Source organism: Phalangium opilio, unplaced genomic scaffold (genome assembly GCF_054372755.1).
Source record: "Phalangium opilio isolate 3A_F unplaced genomic scaffold, DU_Popi_V2 ptg000017l_1, whole genome shotgun sequence".
In the NCBI taxonomy this organism is placed as follows: Eukaryota; Metazoa; Arthropoda; class Arachnida; order Opiliones; family Phalangiidae; genus Phalangium; species Phalangium opilio.
The window spans coordinates 3233369-3251587 of record NW_028324151.1 but is presented as its reverse complement, the minus strand read 5'-3'; the positions used below and the strand labels follow the sequence as shown (position 1 = coordinate 3251587).

The 18219-nt window shown below is 36.4% G+C and overlaps 1 protein-coding gene across 1 annotated transcript in view; it reads left to right on the top strand.

Moving 5' to 3' along the window:
• The first annotated feature begins 4237 nt into the window (after positions 1-4237).
• LOC149702501 (metabotropic glutamate receptor 6-like) overlaps positions 4238-18219 on the top strand; it is a 77515-nt gene continuing 63533 nt past the window's right edge. The window contains exons 1-2 of the mRNA XM_089867124.1: positions 4238-4820; positions 17897-18051. Of these exons, the coding sequence (XP_089723250.1) occupies positions 4238-4820; positions 17897-18051 (738 nt within the window). The remainder of the gene's footprint in view (positions 4821-17896; positions 18052-18219) is intronic.

The window sequence follows — 18219 nt, the reverse complement described above, 5'->3', positions numbered from 1 at the left end:
TTTGTTAAATGAAAATTATGTTGGTGAATTTCTGTATGTATGTATGTCTACGGCAACGTGGGATAGTGAAGAGGATCCTCAAGTATTTTAATGTAAGTTAAGGACGTTACGGGTCCTTTATATTTAATTTACGGACTAAATTTAGATCAGTTTAAACTGAACCCTATATTTTAAAATATTACACATCGTTGACGTTATGGGCTTTTGGTGTTAATTTTAATTTCGATGCCATGGGAGGGGTATATTTATTCTGTCTCAGACTATTGATAAAAAAACTCTAGAATATTGGAAGGGGTTTTCCTTAACCCCGGCAGCGCCCCTAAACATATTAGAGGAACCTTTCTAAAACAACAGATGCCATTGGCATCCGAACTCTTTATTGACCAAAAGCGAAGCCTTGGCTACCAGGCACTGTTTATTGCTTATGCATCTCTCTAAAACCCTAAACAAACGCTTGTATACACGAGGTCACCCATTTCGCAACGACAACACTTTCTTAAGTGCAGACTGTCTGGGGAAATAGTATACAAGTCCATGGACCAGTTTAAAAAACTAAAGGGGGTGGACCTGTCCAAGGAAAAGTTTATTATTTTGTGCACTGGGGGGGGTCACGGGTTGTAATTACTAGTTCAACCCGGTGGCAGAGGATGGTGGCAGAGGATTACGGCTTTGGAGTGACTTCTGACCTTTCACTCAGCGGGCTAAGATGAATTAGTACTTGGATTATAATTGCACGCTTACGATATCAAAGCAATGAGTTTCAGTAAACTTAGTGCCCAACTTAGAGTAAACCATCAGATGCATGTACTTAACATATTAAACTGCGAATGGGAATAACGCGTGATGAGGTTAAGTTAGGAAACTTTCTTAGAACTTTCCCTAATGTTTGTAAATCGAAATCCTATGAAAAACATTAACATGTACAAAAATGGGCCAAGCCTCGCTTCGTGCCCTCTCCGCCGTAAAACGTTCTGAGATCCCATGTAGAGCCAAGTCTGTCTTTTGTTCTCATTCAATCGCCAATTGAACAATTATGTTATAAATTAAATCCTTTTCCTAATTAATAACCAATATTCTTTGACTCTATCATTATTATACATCTTTGTTCGTATCAAAAATATCGTGACTTGGCAAGCGCAGGTGTACATAAGGTTATGCATAACTCACCATATAATTTGTACATAGGGTTGTGCATGACTCATCTTATAAACTTGTACATATCCCCTCGACCATAAACGATTTAGTGAATATCCCTTCGATTATTTTAAAATCGGCAACGATTTAGTGAATATCCCCTCGACTTCCTTTTAATATTACTTATCTGCGATTGCCAAGTCACGATATTTTTGATACGAACAAAGATGTATAATAATGATAGAGTCAAAGAATATTGGTTATTAATTAGGAAAAGGATTTAATTTATAACATAATTGTTCAATTGGCGATTGAATGAGAACAAAAGACAGACTTGGCTCTACATGGGATCTCAGAACGTTTTACGGCGGAGAGGGCACGAAGCGAGGCTTGGCCCATTTTTGTACATGTTAATGTTTTTCATAGGATCTCACTTCTTTTTGTAGACCCTCTAGTTATACTTCGGTAGTCATATTAAAACAAGACTCTCTCGTGGTACTTCGTTTGCCAATATAATGGCTAACGTTTGTCCATATTTACGCTGAATTACCCCTTTCGACCCGCAGAGAATATGCAATAAAGATTGTATGCGATATCCTAATAAAAGAATGTAGCATCAGTTAAGACACATTTCTTTTAAACTACTACTCCTACTAGCTTTAATATATATTTAACTTTCGGTTAACTTTGGACCATTACGTCCTTTCACCAAGAACACACACTATTTCTGTTGAAAAGACGGCAGCGCCATCTAGTTTTAAAATAAAGAACTAAAGAACAATTTTATAAAAATTTCGGGATGTTTTAATTTTTCTGTGCTTTATAAAATAAATGAAAACTAAATCCTGAATTTTAAGTTTCTATCTCCTCTAGAAGTACCTTAGAATTTTGATGATCGGTGAGTGAGTGAGTGAGTGACAAAATAAGGTAAATTTCACCTGCGATATTTCGAAAAGTATATAGGGTAGGAACTTGAAACTTGGAAACTATAGCTACAATTGACAGTCCTCGCGGCAAGCAAAATTTCAGGCTTTTACCTGTACCCATCACGAAGTTACAGTGGGCTTAAAAGTGCCACGAGTTGCTTCGAGAAAAGGATGTCAGTGCTCGACTTGGCTGGGAGCACTGCCGTGCTCCCAGAACAGAGCGACTAGAAAAACTTCCCAAGTTTCTTACTTACTTACTTACATACATATAAATAAACTTTCTTTTCTTTTACCATTAAGTTCGCATCAACAGGGAGTGCTTGGGTCCACCCCATTCATTCCTTTACTTAAGATAAAACCTAAAGAAACATTCTAAATGCAACATTTTTATGGTTATATTTTTTTTTACTGGCTACTTCTTAGTTCAGTACGGAAATATTTATTCATAATGGTCATCCATGAATATTGATTGGACTGTTAGACTTAAAGCTTAGTGGTAGGCGCGTGCTAAGGGGGCAGTAAATTAAATTAATGCTTTCCCCCTAAGTTCAAAGCAGTACAGGGATATCAAACAAGTCCCTGAAATGCTATATAGGATTACAATGACCATATGAAGCGTATCATGCATATTTTAATATAATTTCTAAATTTAGAAAGAGGTTATTGTCATATTGCATTTCTTCTTTATAAAATTGAATATATTCTTGGTAGTCTACGATACTTCTTACTCTTTCCTAGCTCCGCTGCGGAGTTTTACGATTTGATGGTTTGGAAATTTTGCCTAGTTTTTATTTTATTTTTTTGCATGCTAGAAAAGGGTGGTGCTGTTGGGTGTATGGGTTCTGACTCGGGGGGGGGGGGGGCAATCTCTTCCTCAACACTTGTCATATTTTTCTTATATTATTATATCTCATCTCTTTTTCTACATCATCCCAGCCTATCTTCTTTGCTCCCGCATGCACTTTTCTTTCCAAGGAAGGTTTTTCTTTGCACAACTTTGCTTTTTCTTGGTCATATCACGCTCTCGCGGGGTATACCCCCGTCCCTGACCATTTTTCTCTGCCATATTTTTCGAGAGACGCCCGCCAGGGGGAGGGGGTTGATTATTCCGGTGGAAAAGTGACGTAACTGTATTTTTAGTGTAAATTAGAGACATTGCTTCTTACTCTTTACTCTACAACTTGTGGAGTGAGTGCATTTCTGGGACGAGTTTTCGTTTCGCAAATTTGTTCAGTTATGATTAATCTTTATTGGCTAAATTTCTGCACGGGTTACAGCGCTGCAAGCCCACCAATAACTATGGATCTTTGGGGCCAATAAGGGATGGGAACCCATGGGAAAGCGCGCGCTTTGTCCACGTGCAAAAATATATAATAACGAAACGGTATGCACGAGCAAAGAAAATTAGGCTTAAGAGTATTTGAATTATTTCCTTGTTTATTGAGGTCACTTAATTGCAAAGGGGAAGTAAATGATCAATGCGTATTCCACTAAGCTCACTGCAAATGCTAGGCACGTCAAAAATTACTTCTAGGCTAAGCTAGTTCCCAAAGTTTACGATAAAACAAAGCCGGAAATAGTGAAACGTATCCAACTTACTACGTCTTAACATTGCAATGCCCCTAACCCCTTGCAAAACGAAATGAGGAAGAAATGAAAAAAAAAAATAAAGAAACTTGGGATGAGGAAGCGGCGTTAGGCCTAATATCCTATCCGCCTCCTAGCGGGATTCCTGGTAAGCTTAATCGCTATAAAAGGAGGGGAACTTCTGTCGGTCTTCGGACGTTGCGGGATCAATGTCAGCTAGCTCAGCAGCGTTAGAGAGCGTAACGGAACGGACATCATCCCATATAGCTGCCAGAGAGAGAAGATGAGAGAACCACACCAAAACTCTCTTCACTTCAAACAAGTCTTTCCCCACCCTCCTATACCAGTAACCCGTTCTCTCTCTGTCTCTCCTCCGCATCTCAATCCAGCCTCAACCTAGCTCGCCATCAGTTTAGTTTAGTTTAGTAGCATCCTTAGACGCGAGAGCACGTTTTTCCCAAGGCCCTCTTAAACCAACCGGACACCGATAACAAAACGCGAGCGCGTGATGACCCAAAGATGATGATAAGCGGTTTTTAAATCATATTTTAATAAAAGCAATAAATATAATATATTAATAAGTTATAAAAATGTCAGCAAGTTTCTATCGAAGGCGTTGCCGCAACTTGTTGAATCGCGACTTGAACCGCGTTTGGACTTTGGTGTTATTATTCCCATATGTTTTCACTTGGAACTCCAGTGATAATGGGACGAGTAACGAAACTGATTTAAACTATACCGATTGGACATTGTCCGGTTCGGACACCTCCGTTAACGAGACGGACGATTATTTAACAACTCGATTGTTCGTTCAAGTAACGGACCAAGAAGATGATTTTGATTATTTGGGGCCTTGGAAGAGGTCAGTTTCGACGCGATTTTATCGCGTCAATGAAACCTTGGAGTACCCGTGGCCGGTCAAGAGGATCGCGGAGTTACCCGGGGACATTATATTGGGTGGTTTGATGATGGTACACGAACGCGAGGACACGATGACGTGCGGACCCATTATGCCACAGGGTGGTATTCAAGCGCTGGAGTGTATGCTGTATACCTTGGACTGGGTCAACAACCAGAGCGATTTTTTGCCCGGTATTAAACTGGGCGCGTACGTTCTCGATGATTGCGATAAAGATACGTACGGATTAGAACAAGCTGTTGATTTTATTAAAGGTATGGGTTCAAAGTTCATTTCACGGTTCTGTAGGCCCAAATGGTGTAGTTGAGCCACCCCCCACCCCTGTTACTCTTAAAAGTTGATGGTTAAACAATATTGGTTTGTCCTAAAATGAGCAACAGAACTCGTTATTGATGGTCCTTCAGTGATAGAGAAAAAATCAACAGGTTATTTGGAAAAATAAATTAATGTTTGTGTCTTGTACACTATAATATCATTTAACTTAAGAGATGCTAAATTATGAGCAGAAGACAAAGAAAAATGGTTTAGAACTACGAAATTATACAGGTAACTCCTGGAATCTGTATCTCCCATAGTGTAGGAAGATATACTTGATGTTGAACAATCAGGCGAAACTTGTATCTTTTTGACATAAACAAAGGTATACATTACAATCTTTTCCCAGAACTATAAATATGACCGCGGTACAATTAGAGTTCCCTGGGTCCACTTAAGTGATTCTGGGAATCAGGTTCCTAATGTATATAAAAATAGCTTGAATATTTCCCTTGATGTCTTTGTTGTTCTCTTTTCTTGTTATAGGCACTCAAAAGTCAATTAGGCTTAGTTTCTGCTTTCAGATACTCAAAATGGGAGTTATTTTTATCCCTTGATATCAACCGGGATTATTTTCTTGACCCATTTTTTTTTCATATACATAATATCATAAGTTCGTAAGATATGTTCCTCTATAAGTTTGTTAATCTCTGGTAACTTAGAATCTGCAGAGTGAGGTAGGTCATAGATTCTGGGTGAAACGAAAACGCCTGGTGAGGCGCTGCTGTCAAAGGCTTAGTAATGCAGACTAAATAGGACCTAGATGGAACTTGGACCAGCAAAATTAATTAACCACCGAGTGTAGGACTTCAATTCTCGCTTCCGTCGTTCTCGAACTAGTTATCTCGAGCTGTAAGTCTCCCAGTAGCATTACGAAGTGTATAGGTAGTGTCATACTTATGGAAGGAATATATCTTGTAAACTTATGGTAATATTTCCATTTTAATCCTTCTTTTTGGCTGATCGAATTTTGGCGTAACTTATAGTGGTTTTTTTAACACGATCCCAGCTTGAGTGATTCCAAGAAATATTGACTTAGACCCCAATATGATTCGTCGAATTGTAGGGCTGATATTGATATTTGCGATGCCTCTCGGAATACATATTAAAAAAAACCCTTTTTTTACTGTTGACTTTGTAGGCAAAAGGGTGCTAGAGTTTAAAAATAACAATATTGTCCTACCCCAAAGGCAAATAGAGAAAACGGAAAGTGCATACTCTAGGAACGTCTATGATGGTTAAGACTTTAGCCTAGCTAGGTCGACAAACCAGCGCTCTGCTTTAATATTACGTTAAACTAAGTTTCATATATTTATTCCCCTTAGCTCACTGTATATGGCCCCCCAAAAATTACTAACTTCATTGCTGGATCTATTTAGAATAGCTAAGTTCGTGATTAAATATTTTAAATCTAAGTTAAGGACTTTAAACAGTGTCGTAAACGCGAATAGTCCTTTTAAAAGGTTATAAGGAGACGATAAAGTTGGCTCTTAAGTATGACAGTTAAATTGCTGGCTCGCTGGTATGTACTTCACAAGTTTATATCCTAAAATGTCCATCAGACTGCTGGACGCGAAGGACTGGGCCCAATGATACTAACTCTCTCCAACTATATTGATCACTTCAGCTATAGTATGAGTTGTTAATTTTTATGCCTGAATATTGAATTAATATAAATCATTATCAGTGAAATTAAAACTTGTTCATCTGATTAAAAATATTTTATAGTCTAATTTAGTTTTACCGATATTGTTACCAGTTTAATTTACTTATTTTTACCAATTAATCGGTTTGAGGTTAGTTTACTGATTTAGCGGTAAAAATCTTTTGATATCGATTTCATTGGGTTATATAATAGGTTCTCTCAGAGTTAAAATAATCGTTTAAAATCGGTATCGGTTCCAGTAAAACTTTCGATATCGGCGTCGGATTATTTACGATATCATCCAGAATATTCATGAGTGTATTTAATGACTTCTTCCTAATAGACCATACTAGCTAAGTCTGGATGGCCGTTGGCTTGATTCAATGGTATAACCCGAAGGTTTCTTAATGTTTTTTCCACCAGCCAGGGAGTACTTAAGTTTTACGGCCACTGCTTGATGTCCAGACGTACCCAAAACGGATCGTCTTACGTTATGGGGGAAAGGTGTTTTGACCCTTCTATCCTGCGAACTTTGGCCAATAAACTCGAAGGGTTGAAAAAGTATATCAAGTTTTTGGTTGCCCCCCCTCCCCATAAAGTAGAGAGAAGTAGATTAACTCGAAACTGTACGTTACGTCGCTTACGTGGGAAAAAATTAAAGGGGGAAGAGTTCGGGTAACATAACATTGTACCTTAAAAGAACGGCCTTTTTCTAAACATAAAAGGTAAAATATTAAAAATAAATAATTAGCATTTAATTAGTCTTAAAAACGAGGACTACTGCGCCATCCGCCATTGGTTTAGTGGCGTCTGCTAAATCGAACCTCTTACCCCTACGGGATTGGTTGAATTCTCACAGGCTGATAGTCAAACGAAAAATTAGAAAACCTAAAATTCACCATGCAGGTAAACATCATACTGGACACTACAGTTCCTCACTTTTTGAACAGTATCTCTATTTACCCTTGATATAACGTTACAGTACATTGACAGTAGAAAAGTACTTGAAACTGGATCTCCTCTAAGGTATATTCCTCTCTTGGCTCTCGTTAAATAAAAGTATACTCTCCAATCCAACTTTGAAACCCCCAATGGTCCAACTCGCTCTGTATATTTGTTACCCGATCTAGTCGTTACTATTTATCCTCTCTAGACTCTAGAGTATCTTCGGGGAAAAATCTCCAGCCCATTCCTAGTTCGTTCGTTCCTTCATTCATTCGTCGGTTGACACTTAGGGCTAAGGTTAGGTCAGGTACCTTCTTTGTATGTCCTTTAAGGTCAAGCAATCTCGCTGCTCCTTGAAAATATAACTTGAACCGGACTTTTCTGTGAATCTTTCTATCCCATCTATTCAAATATTGTCAAGTTTTATTTAATAAAATGTATTAGTGCAAGCATCGACCTTTTCGATACACAGGGTGTTTCTGATAAGTCTGCAGTCATAAATTAAGGGGGATGTTCTTTGGGAAATTGATTTTGAGTCTCCATTTTGTTGACCACAAGGGACACTGTTTTCGAGTTAAGATTGGTCAAAGTGTTTTACGAATGACCCCTTAAATTTAATTTAATTAAGAAACTGAAAGACAATGATTATACATAATGTCATTAAGGGGTCATCCCTAAAATACTTATCAAATCATAACTCGAAAACAGTGTCCCTTGTGGCCAACAAAATGGAGGTAGAAGTTACATTTTCGACTGAAAATTTATTTCCCAATGAATATCCCCCTTAATTTATGGCTGCAGACTTATCAGAAACACCCTGCACACAGGACAGGACAGGACCCATGAGCCTGTAGGGAATCGTGTGCAGTTTCAAGTATCTCCCATGGCATCTTGAGGCGTAGTGGTTAATTTAAGGAAGGGCACTGACGTATTAAGTGCACCGCATTAGTTTTTCTTTTTAACTGAAATCATTGACGTGAACATGTCTTTTCAATTAGAATTTTAAGGGAACATTTTGAAATCGGGGGAAATTTTGGACGTATAAGGTATTTAATATTTGAACGAAAGTTATATTTAAGTTTCAAATTACCTACTTACCTGGAGTGCTACCTACGATTGGATTGGATCCCCGAATTATTTGTATCAAGTCGTTCTTTATTTGTTTTTGTAGACTTTTAATTTTGCTCCAAAAATATGGTAGGATTGTGCAGTTCCATGGGGAAATCAATCTTGAAATCGAAAATGTAACTTATATCTCCATTTTGTCCTAAGGGCTATTGTTTACATATTGTGATTTGAGTGTACCGAGGGGCTAATCACTGTCGAATTAGCTATACACCTGTTACGGATTACGCGTAATCATTTAAACACTGTGAAATGCATGCAGAGCTTTTGAAGGTTACTCGTAATCACTGTAGTACAGCCAATGGTACCGCGTGTATACCGATTGCACTGAGTGACTGGCCCCTCGTGGATAACCCCTTAGAAATTGAAGGCATATACCTGTTCAATTAAAGGGGTCATCTGAAAGAAAGTACGTGGTGATTTACTTTGAAAAACGGAATTAATATATTTCGAATTGCAGCTATAGCTTAAACCGGGTTTTCATATCAATGGGGAAACGTTTTAAAATAGTCTTATTGCTTGGATACGACCATATTTCTTGATTCTTTAGTCTATATGTCGAGTTGTCTGAAACCTTTTAGAGTAAGGAATCGAGTGCTCTAAAGAAAAAAAAAAGAAACTAAAGTTTCGTGGCAAGGAACTCACTTACTATCTTAGAGGACACTTTTTTTTGGGCAAAGAGTGTTAGTTCGGTGTGTTGGCCATTTAAGCCAGTCTTTTCTTTTTCCCCTTTGACAAGCCAATGTATACTATATCAGGGTTCATACCAACCTGGAAATATTAGGGATATCAATTGTTTTAGAGTGAAAAAAAAACCTTAGTGAAAATCATCATTCAAGTTTCAAAAATTGTATTTGTAAAATTCGTCTTCATGAACTTCAGCAGTTGGGTCTTAAGACCGAACATGTGGACGACAAAGACTTAAGTATTGCTTGAAACAAAACGACTTTGGTGTAGGACTGGTTACTTGGAAGCCCATCCTAACGTCTTTGTGGTTCACAAACCCCCTGGAAATATATTTGAGGTATATTAAAATTGGTTTTTGGAATTGTCGTAGGAACCCTGTATATCTTAGTCCCCAAAAGCCCAATGGCGGCGTGGTCCAATAAAGAAGACTGTATTTTCTCCTTAGCTTAGAAAATACAAAAGCCCTCGACGTGTTGTGTTAGTTATCCCGTTCGCGCGCGAGAAATACGAGTGGGTGACATGTGATATGTTTGAACGACGTTTTGTCTTTTTTTCCCGCCGCCGCCTTTTGTTTTTATCTTTTTTGCCTTTCACCTCGTGACTCCTCCGTATTTCTCGGTCCCCATATTAAGCAATTGAAAGTCAGCTTCTTGGACTTCTCAGATAATATCTTTATTTCTAGAGTAAAGTAACTCGCTAAAATGTCTTAAGCGAATTAGGCTTTGTTAATCTGATTATTATACAATCACTTCAAGGATTAAATTAGCTTTCTTTTAACCTGAAATTTTATTTTGTCCCAACGTTAGATAGTTTAAAAGAATTATTCTTGAAACTTAAATCTCCAGAACTGTACCATTGCACAGAGGTCAATCAAACAATCTAGTACATTATTTTTTAACTATACTCAAAATTTGTCCATATTCTAAAACCAAGATGCCACGGTTGTCTAAAATTATTATTTTCAAACCTAAAAATATAACAAGCTATAATTAGATTAGGGGCAAATACTTGGTACCATTGGACAGATGACAATTTCATCTAGAAAATACGTGAACCATATTCCATCAACGTTTAAACTTCTAAAGTTTTGACATCTTAAAATATGTCAGTGTTCTCACCCTTCGTATCTAAAAATTATGAATCCTAAATATCAAAGAAGCTGTGTTTACTCCCAAGACTAAAATTTACTTAACATACGACGTTATGGCTCTTAGATCCCTATTTTCTTTGTCTTAAAGTTTCTCCTAAAGGTTCCTATATATATAGGACTAGTGTTTGGATTTTTTCTTCCCCTTCTCTCTCCATACCCATCGTAATAAACCTTTGTTCCTTCACTCTGACTGACACGTTGGGTGAAACCTTTGGCGCTAGGAATTATCCCACTAATGTGGCCTTTTACCTATATGAGCTTCGGCTAACTCTATTAGGACGGGAGTACGTCAGTGGCACTCTGACTAGTCGAACCTTCACTGGGAACTATTGCCGGATTCGGTTCGAAGATATAGATTGGTTCATTTAATACAGAAATAGTTTGACACGAAGATATGATATCCATCTTTATTATTAAGAATTGTACGCAGAAAGTCATAGATTATTCCAGTAATTCCCGAAGAGAAGAAAACACCACAGGCGTGGGGGAGACCACCTTTTTGCGTTTTTCCTCTCTCTCGCCAAGAAGCAGTACCGCTAGAGGCATCGCGAGTGAACTTGGGCTCCTTTTGGTGCCGCCTCTTGGTTGACGCGAGGGAAATAAGGAAAGATGACGCCTTCCCGATTTTTTGTGTTGCTTTCTTTGCAAGTAATTTATGGAACGGTCTATAAGTAATACACTTCTACGCAATTTCAGGGCGTCTCTCGTTGATGGATGCATGGTGTTAATTTCCTTCTGTTTTATCTAACGTTTTGGTCTATACCGAACTTGCTTCGGAATCCAGACGGCTGCTAGTTTCCCCAACAACTAATTGGTTCGAAACGGTCAATAGCTTCGTTACTATACACCACGAGCTACCATAAGTTTATTATGTATATATTAGTTATAAGTATGAAACTTTCGAAGACTAAAGATGGAAAAGTTAGTCTGAATAACCATGCCCAAAAACCAATTGAAATATAGCTGAATATAACGCGGGAACTTGGGATGGGTATAAGAGGTCTTCCGTAGTGTAGTTTCATGTTTACGATAAAAGTATCTACGCCTTTTCTGTAGCTTCTTAGGTCGACCAATCACCTTTCTTCATTAATAATCATATTAATTTTTAACACATTCGAGCCTTGTGATATTTTAGATTCTTGGTGTTATGCTATTCGTTTATAGCCAGCGTACAACTTATGGGATATACAACCTTATGACACTAGGTAACTCTATACTAAGTTAGATCTAAACCCTCTCTAAATCAATCGAATCAAGGTATTCCCCTGGAATGAACCAGTGTTATAATTAAGATAACTAACTGTTTGAACAGTCGACGGACTGGGAAGAGAGATTCTCGATAAACATAGATGAGTTTACCGTATGGATCGCTGTCCTAATCTAACATCTGAGTAGTGTAAAACCGAGTATACTGCACAATACGTCGTTTATTGCCGTGTACTGGTTTTGGCCCTAGTATGGTTCTTTTCCCCGGTATTTGCTGTACACTCAAAAAATCTGTAGTAATCTACTTGTCTTTGCCCCAGTTTCTGACCGAAGATATGTTCACATTTACCGAGAGTTACTTACAGAGGCCGAACTCTTAGTTAATTTCACCTTGAAGGAGAGAGGGTCGGAGTGGAAACCCCCATACCTATAACGTTGCCTAGCTCTGTACCCCCAGTTAAAGGCTTCCCAGCATCCTCAGCGTTTAGGTAGGGTCGTACAGTACGGTATCGTAAAGGACGCCCCCTATGTCTTAAAAATAGAAGCTAGTTCTGATACAAATGCAATGGCATTACGTGGCAGCACTTAACAATCGCCTACCGAAGGGTAATTGTTAAGCCTAATTTCTTGGAATAGATCTGTTCGAAACAAACTTCGGTTACTTTGAAAGAATTTCTAAGTAATCACTCTCATTACTAATTAAGATCATCCGCGCGATGTTTCACCAAAAAACCTTAAGTTTAATTGCGAGCCACTTTCGGTAAATAAGTTCGAAAAGCTATATTGCAATATCTAGAGCTAAGCCTAGTTCGTAAACGTGACCAAGGCTTAACGCGAAATTACAGTTTCGGAGAATGACTCGGTATTTTTCAATTTGGAATCGAAATTGCGCGTTTAGGCTTTTGATTACTGGGATGCCATTTCCAGAAACGATGGAACTTGAAGGCGGAAAATGTACGAAAACAAGGTTTATAACATCCTGGAATGATTTTTGTCTCTATTGGTTCAAATAAATCAGTGAACGAGAGCTAAGACTCTATTTATGCGAGAGTGCATGACCCGTATATTGATTCGTGGAATAGAATTGATATGGGGAATAATATAGTTTAAAGGGAACCGTGTCTCGTGAATAATTTATGTGATTTCTCAGAACACATTGACAAGATTTTAATTTTCTAAAAAGCCTTTTAGGCCTAGTAGAATAAAAACAGTTTTTAATTAGGATTTTCTAATTCCTAATTGATTTTTCTCGAGAAATGCTCATTGGGATTATCTTAAGATTTGGGGAATTTTAAATTAAGAAATCTGGTTTTTCCACTTTAAGGGTTTTGTTTTCATTCTACAGAACATTAATAAAACTATTATTTGTTTGTCTTCGACTGGCAAGGGAGGTAGGGTTCAGCTAAATTATAACTATTAGACTAATATTTAAAATTAATTAATGTTTCTATCTGCAGTATTGAAGATAAGAGTATTATTAATTTATGCCTTCTATGAAATTTTGCCCAAAGGGCCATTGTTTTCGAGTTAAGATTGGTCGAAGTATTTTAAGTATGACCCCTAAAATTTAATTAATAAACTGATTAAGACTATGATTTCTAATTTAATTAAGACGTCATCCCTAAAACACTAATCAAATCATAACTCGAAAACAATGTCCCTTTGGGCAAACAAAATGGAGATAGAAGTTACATTTTCGACTCAAAATCAATTTACCCCCTTAATTTATGCCTTCAGACTTATCAGAAACACCCTGTACAGTGTCTCAAATTGAATAAACATCGTAAAACATTCGCGGACAAGCCCTTTGATGTTTAAATTTAAGTAGATTTCGAGCTCCTTTGGGGATTTTTTTCTTTTATTTTTTTTTTTAGAAATTTTGTCAAAGTTATCCCTTTCATATAGATACAGGATAGTCTTTGATTCCAAGCAATAGGTCGTATTTTCATACATAATTTATTACGAAAATTCAAAAACTTGTGAAATCACATTTTCAAAGAAATTTCTGTAGGCGCTGTAGCTGTTCAGCCCCTTGGGAATTATACCTACAACTGGAAACTCGGTTTTTTTCCAATGGTAATTCTAGGGGAAAATAAGAGACTCAAAGGATAAGATGTTTTATGTCGAAAAATTTGTGTAAGAATACTCGATTGCCGGCTATACAGTATTTTGCATAGAAACCCAAGAAAAAATGTAATATAAATTCAGTCTAAAGTTGATGAAACGAAGTTATGATACTGTTACGCAATTCAACAGTTATTTACAACAGTCTGAAAAGCTTGTAGAATTCAGTTCGATTCAGTTATCATTCAGTTCCAAACTTGAGATGCTAGAGTTACAAATTTCTGGCAATCCTGAAGGCCGGTTGAAGTTATGAAACGCGGGTGGAAATATCTCTAACCCTTTTAGTGCACGTTACCTATAACTTTTATTTAATCTACTTCCACTTCCCGGAAGTTGGTAATGAAGCGAGAACACGAGTAAATGGGGAAAGTATAGCGAAAGGAATTTTAGAATTCAGCCTGTAGCATTTGGATGGGACCGACCGACCATCCATTCACGTTTCAATAGAATTTAGATGAGGAAGCCGAGGGTTTAGCGTATTAGGCTTAGCTGTTGGAACTTGGGTGAAGACTGGGCCTTATAAGTTACGAGGGTTTTTGTCCGTGCCCATTGAAGGAGTAGGGATTATCAGCTTCTTCCTAAAAAAAAAAATCACGCGAGATTGAGTTCAAGGAGAAAGGGTTAGGCTTAGCAGCTTCTCCATTCCTGAATCCTGAGTTTAGCTTAGCTTGAGAGTGCAAGACTTAATCTTATATCAAGAGTAGATGAGACGTACTGTCCATATACGTTACCTTCCATAGGATAAAGTTAACTAGGAATGACTTAGCTAACTAGTACAACACAATAGGTCTATAATAATTTCTGTAAGTATGGAATTGCCGTTGGAACCTATAACATCGGCAATGTCCATACTTATGGAATGTATGGTAGGCTTATGATTATATATGAATGTGGTACACTTCTTTTATTATGCATTCTTGGTCATACTTTTTATCACGAGGGACGACCTATAAGAAATTTATTCATCTGATTTGCTTAATCGGATTGAAATTTCGTTTTTTTTGATCAATGGACTGACCTCTATTGTTAAGACTATCTAAAGAAACTTTGATGAAAAGTTGCAATTTTAATACGCTCCCTTTAAATAACATTCAGTTTCATGTTATGATTATATTTGGGTCTATACTGCTATAGGAAATCTTTTGAATCGGTCAACGCTACAAAAATCAAATCAAATTTCAAAGTTTGTAAGAAAATATTTATTCAAAAATCTGAGCCTATTGGGAAAAATATTTATTTATAGTGGCAAGTGCGAAAATTGCAAAATTTCCTTCAAACTATTGCCGTTTTCAATGTAGTAAATTTATGGGATTGATTATGAGTTTCATTGAAATAGTTTTACATTGCAGTTAGGCCTCCTATGCTTATTTATGGCTCCATGGTGACAGGCTATGACGGTGTTAGTCTGCTAGAACCTAAATCTTTCTGTTTTAGTACAGTTGAACGTGTCGGTGCGATCTTAAAATATGTAGTTTAGGAAGGTTTTCTCCTAAATTAAATCAATCTACTGGACAATTTAAATGACTGGTAAGATGAATTTTAACAACCTCAACCACTAGTTCCGTAAAAGTAGACCAAGGTTTAAGTTTTCAAAATGATTAAGTATGTTCAAATCATTTTGTATTTTTACCCCTAAGCGTTGCCTTATCTTCTATACTGTTTCTACACAAAAAATGAAAGGGAAAAGATACAGAGAAGCTTTTAAAAAAATTATTTTTCAATTAAAATAAAATTGATAAGCCTTGGTCCTTTTGAAAATTTTGTATGGTAATACCATGCTCTAGATTGCTGGTATTTTTTTAGAAAGAAAAAAATACTGTAAATTAATATTCATAAGCTCCCAAGTATTCGACAACTGGAATCCAACGTAGGCGCCGTTATCTTTAATTAAATATCATTTTTTTTAATAAAGAATATTCTGAAGCATTGTTTAATAAGGACATAAGTAACGCAATATCAAGAAGTATGACACTTCATCCATTCCATCCCATTATTTTAAGGGGCCAAAAAACGTGTTATGTAGGGGCGTGTCACTAACTTCATTTTGAAGTAGTAGCTTTACTGTTGTGATTGGGCACTGTCTGTCGTCTGCTTTTAACTTAGTAAGCGTAGATTAACGGAAATGCTGATGCCCATTCCCAATAGGGAGCTACAACTGGCTAGGGGAAGAGATAGTCTGACGTCACTCAGCCCCCCTCTGGTTGGTATTTTTGCGCGTAGAATACTGCTTCCAACCGTTATGGGGGGTGAAACTCCAGTAAGAGATAGAAGGGTGTGACGTTTCAGGGTCAGAACTGTTAGCTCCCAATGCTCTGATAACTTTAAAACGCAGAAAAATTCACGCATGCCCAGTAGAACTCTATTTGATGAAAGATAAAAGCTTTTGTTAATACTTCACTTCTTGGAATATTCATAAGCATTGTTTAAAAAGCATCAAGAAGAGTTTTGTTGTTGTTGAAAGTTTTGGCTTTTAATTTAATACGAATATTGTTTGTCCTTCTTTTACCGAGAAATGAATTCAGGCGGTAATTTTTTTCAACCCCCTTAATGTCCCAAAAGGCAAAAAACCGACGTAGAAAAATGGTGGTTCTCCTCTCTTAAGCTCAGCTCGCATCCTTTGTTTTTTGGCAAGTCTTAAAGATATGAGGAAAGTAGAGAGGTGACTGAACTATATAAAATAGAAGTAAAATTGCGTAGGAATATCGAACTTTGAACTTTGATTCATATCGATATTCCATCTTGATTATTTAGTATAAGAAATTCAAAAATAGGCTTAATGAATTTTTCAGATTCGAGTGTCTTTCTTTAACTTCAGCTTCTTGATTAAATAATAATTAGTCCTAAGTATTTCTTTCAAAATATGAGCTTCTACTTCGGCGTTATCTCTCGGTATAAATTCCTTGCTACGCTCTCGCGAGCTTTTAATTCTTTTCCTGCATTATTCTAATTTCTTTCGAGATGTTTAGAGACCCGTTAAGACTCGGTAACGAAAAAAGGCCCCTGCCTAAAAGATAGGAAGGCTTCCTAAAGAATAAAGGAGCTTATATAAAACAAAAGGCTTGACAAGATTCTTTTTCTTTTTTTCGTGTATCGTTTTTGTACTTTAGTTAAGTTCCTTTACAATTTTTGAACACGAATTCTTGTCATCGTTGTTAAGGACAAATTTACCCTACTTTGCCTCGCGTAATAATCAAACTTCCACCCTTTTTTTAATTGCAACAACATATCCCATCCTATTTTTGTAATTAATTAAAAACAGGTAGTATTATTAATTATTTTTCTTTTGCAACGACAAAAGTTAAATAAATTTTTCTCATCTCGAATTTAAGCGCCTTGAATCGATTTCAGAATCTTTAATTTAGCGGTTGGCGTCTACCGTTGTTGTTATAAAATGCGGTAATTAATTATAAATCCTAAAAGCTTACCTTAAAGGTTTTTAGTTTCATCTCGTTAATTTTAAATATACACCCATTTAAGTTTAAAGTTAATATTTAAACCAAACAATACAGGAATACAAAGAGACCGAAGAACATTTAGAGTCGAAAATCTTTCAGTTTCTTAATTAAATTTTGAGAGGCCGTCCCTAAAACGCTCCAATCATAATGTGAAAATCAAATTGTCATAGAAGTATAGAACATTTTCGACTCAAAATTGATTTCCCATTGTACTTCGGTTGGGTCCTACCTGTTTGGAATACCCTGTATATTTTCAAAAAACGTTTTTTTTTTTAGAATCTGAGGCTTGGAAGTTTATATTAAATTATTTACACTTTAATCTTGCTAATCTTTAATTATACATTTTCTTTAATTTACTTTTACGAAAATTTAAACGTTAATTATTAAAACAACTGTATGAGCACTCTTAATTCATTAAATATTAATTATAGTATACGTAAAATTAACTTTTGTATTCAAAGAAACGTCCCAGAATTTAGAAGAGAACTCTCCAAATATTTAATTTGCGTATTTCCTCAGAATATGTTATTTAAATATTAAATACTAATCTTACTTAGGCTTATCATGCTTTGTCATACTATATCTTTATTATTAATTATTTTCAAGAGAAGAGTTTATTTACTTTTAATTATCCGCGGTATCTAAAATTTTAAGTTAATTATTTTAATTATTTTTTAGGTTCAATAACCAACATTGACGATGGTTCTTATCACTGCCCCGATGGTTCCATACCAAGCATAAGACAAAAAACCGTTTCTGGAGTGTTGGGAGCCGCTTCCAGCGTTACATCGATACAAGTGGCCAATTTATTACGACTTTTCAAGATACCACAAGTAAGATATCTTTATTAAATTTTTTTTTTTATTTTAAAAATATGGTTCAGCGATAATCAATGCCATAAACGGTTAATAATAACTTCGGAGATAATTTTAATTAACTTATAATTTCGCTTTTAAAAGTATATGCGTTCCCCAAATATTTGTCGTTTTTTATAACTGTGT